Source organism: Apis dorsata, unplaced genomic scaffold, assembly GCF_000469605.1.
Source record: "Apis dorsata unplaced genomic scaffold, Apis dorsata 1.3 scaffold_196, whole genome shotgun sequence".
NCBI lineage: Eukaryota > Metazoa > Arthropoda > Insecta > Hymenoptera > Apidae > Apis > Apis dorsata.
In genome coordinates this window covers 586,846-590,400 of record NW_006263480.1, presented here as the reverse complement: position 1 = coordinate 590,400, position 3,555 = coordinate 586,846, and the positions used below count along the sequence as shown (strand labels likewise).

At 34.0% G+C, this 3,555-nt stretch overlaps 1 protein-coding gene across 1 annotated transcript in view; it reads right to left on the bottom strand.

Moving 5' to 3' along the window:
* The window catches only part of LOC102677007 (voltage-dependent calcium channel type A subunit alpha-1), a 123,349-nt gene that overhangs the window by 43,663 nt on the left and 76,131 nt on the right, over window positions 1-3,555 (bottom strand). Inside the window, 4 exon segments of the mRNA XM_031509983.1 lie at window positions 608-700; window positions 863-922; window positions 1,412-1,527; window positions 3,328-3,431. Coding sequence (XP_031365843.1) covers window positions 608-700; window positions 863-922; window positions 1,412-1,527; window positions 3,328-3,431 — 373 coding nt within the window.

Below are 3,555 nucleotides of genomic sequence, written 5' to 3'. Positions count from 1 at the left end.
TGTCGATGGAAGGCAACGCTCCATCGAAGGGAGAGATCTCCAAGTGAAATGGAAAGCGAGTCAATGTTTCGAGATTTGTTGAGATTTACGAGATAAGATGGTTTTTTTTTTGTTTTTGATCGATAAGAGAATAATGTAAACGTCGTAAACATCGATTCTTTTCATTCTTCGCTCGCCTGGATCGAGTCAGTGGTTCTCAACCCATCATTGATTCATCAATGAGTCGTATGTTATATCGATAAATTGTGTCTATTTGTTTGGATAGTATAAAAATCCATAAAGATTGTATAATCTAAGATTTTATCAAATTCGAATTTTGGGGGTTGTACGAAGAAAAGAGGAATTGGAGAATCATGATCTACAAATAATTTATTGTTCTTTACTCGTTGTTCTTTTATAGATTGAAATTTTTTCTTAGAAGATTTAACTTAATGATGCCAATAGTTATTCGAATGGAGAGTTGTGTAAAGAATATTAGAAAAAGGTTGAGAAACACTGGCCTAAATCAATTTCTTTTTGATCTCGAGAGGGATTAATTAAGAAAATCATCGCAAAATCACGCGCAGAGATACAAAGGATAACGATAAGAGGGAAAAATACAACTCACCGTCATCCTGGTCGTCATCGCCTTCCTCTTCCTCCGTGTCCGTACTTTTGCTCTTGCCGAGCTTCTTCTTCTTCGCCTCGGCTCTTTTTCTTCCTACAAAAGAAATATACACATTCATGAAACACAACTTTCGAAAATATGAAGGAGAAAATCGGTATATCTTCGTTCGAATTTTAATTTGAAGAAACGAATATAAAATTAAAATTAATTCAATTCTACATCCCGCTATATTTTATTGAATAACTCGGCACGAACCTTCTAATATGTGCTTTTTCTCCTCTTCTGTGGTCCTTTCTTCCGCGAGTATTACCTCCTCTATAAATAACAGCAGAACGTTTAATCGTTGTGCACGATTGGAAGAGCGAAATGAAATGAAAAGAGGAAAAAAAAAAAAAAAAGAAAGAAAGAAAGGAAAGAAAAATCATCGACTTATTGTTGGAGGGGTAAAATTACTTAAAAAAAAAAAGAAAGAAAGAAAGGAAAGAAAAAACATCGACTTTTCGTTGGGGGCGGAAAATTACTTAAAAAAAAAAAGAAAGAAAGAAAGGAAAGAAAAAACATCGACTTTTCGTTGGGGGCGGAAAATTACTTAAAAAAAAAAAGAAAAAAAAAAAAAAAAAGAAAGAAAGAAAGGAAAGAAAAATCATCGACTTATCGTTGGAGGCGTAAAATTACTTAAAAAAAAAAGAGAAAAGAAAAAGAAAAAAAATTGGACGAAAGCAACGAAAGTTTCTCCTAAGGAGGCATCAGCCTTGGTAAAGGACGATTGATAATTGATGTAGCTGGGCGTGTTGACTTTCTAACCTGCTTTGCAGATCCAATTCAGGTAACAGTACAGTTCATGCTCGAGCTGCTGCTGTCTTCGCAATTTGAGGAAGGACTGCCGGTTCTCCACCTTTTCTCTCTCCTTCGCAAACTCTCTACAAGCGTTACATAGATGATAGAGGGGTATTGCAGGATCGTTTCGAGATAAATACTTGGTATATTTTTCAAGATACATTTTTCTAGCAAATATTCGAGTAATACTGCAAGATTGGATTATATTGAAATAAATTCTTATTGTTCAAACGTGTCTGAATATTCGAATAAAATTTTCCTTTTTATTTTAATATTTGTTATTTCATTTGGTACTTAGATATTTATATTTATTTCCCTGTTTAGTCACAAATGAATTTAATTTTTATTTTATACAATTCTTTTTTTTATATATTATTTTATATTTCAAGTAAAACAAGTTTAATCTTGTTATATCTTCACGGAATTGGATACATTTTATTTGAAATAAAAATACCGAATAAAAGAAAAAATAAATTCTAAAATTTTATTTGACAAAATAAAAAGAAACTTGAAAAAACATAAGTTTTATTTCAAAGATTCTAAATAAATACACAGATTACATAAATATAATCTCTATATAACAAACATTAAAATAATTTCTCCAATATACATTTTTAAATAATATCGTAATTTGAAATATATAAATCAAGAATATAATAAAGCAAAATAAATAAAATTCCATTTCAATGATAATCCCCAATCCCATCACACGTGTATCTAGCAAGGATTTTACATTGTTATCCGAGATATTTATCCTCAAAAGCGTCACACTCTGTAACACACTTTCTCTCTTTCGGGAGAAAAGTCATAGGTTACTATCACTGGCTGGAGCGTTAATCTAGCTACACTACTGCCACTAGCGACTCGAATGGCGGGCTCGCGGAGCAAGTAGCGCGAGTAAACGACTAGCGCGCCGATAAACTTGAGGGAAGATCGATCGTTTTCGAGAAACCTGCTTGAGTGATCCACTTTAAGTAGGCACCGAACGCAGTCGTGAATAGACGCTTTCTCTTTGCTTTCTGATAAGCCGCCCGCCTCTCGACGCGTGTTCTTTCGTTCGAAAACTCCCTGACGAACAAAAAGAAAGGTAATCGGCCGTTTCTTTCCATTGGGGGGGGGGATCAAGGAGGAGGGGAAGGAACCTGACCCGGCGCAGGGTCGTTCGCACTTCGATCGAAGGAATTCCCCTCCGAAGTGACGAATCAGTCAGATTATTTGCCCGACAAATGGGCAAATATACTACTTGCGGGTAATAAAAACGAGGGAAGAAAAGTGAATTTAAAAAATTTTTTCTTTTCGTTATTAAGATTCTTACATCTCGTTTTGTAATTATTGTTATTATTTTTTGATCTTTTCGAGATGAAGTTGGATAAGGAATGGATAAGTGTGATATCGAAATAATTCTTCTTGTTCTTCTAAAGAATATATATCGTTATTTCCTCAAGATTTTATTTTATATTGAAAAGTATATGAATTAGGTATAATATATACCATCTATAATTATTATATTTCGTATGACGAGTTAGACATAACGATTTCAATTGTAATAAGTTACGTGTATATCATATGTAAATGATTAAAGGATCTTTAAGATAGATTAATTATATAATATATAATTTAATAATAATCCAAAACAACTCAAGATATTTAATATCTAATAGCAAGAATAATTAAACAAATAATCAATATTCAAATGATCAAAATTAGAGAATTAACTAACTAATTTAATTATTCGAATCTCTGAGTGAATTTGGCGCAGATATGTCGCGCCCTCGTAAATGGTCCTTCGGTAAAAATGGCCATTCAGAAAAATAAAGTAGGTTAACACGGAGGGAACGAACGGTTGTTAGCCGGTTAGAGAATTCAAGAATGAAGATACTCACCCGCTCAGAACACCGAGAACTAAGTTCAGCATGAAGAATGAGCCAAGGACGATCAATGGTATAAAGTAAATCCAGTTGTACGTGCTGCCAAGAGCGTCGTTTGTCTGCAAATTTGACCAGAGCCACGTGAAGCCCATATGTTACGTGTGCGAGCGCGAGTCACCGATTCCACACAGCTGTTACGCGCATCGATCGCGATGATCGAAACCAAACATCATTGGCATGTTA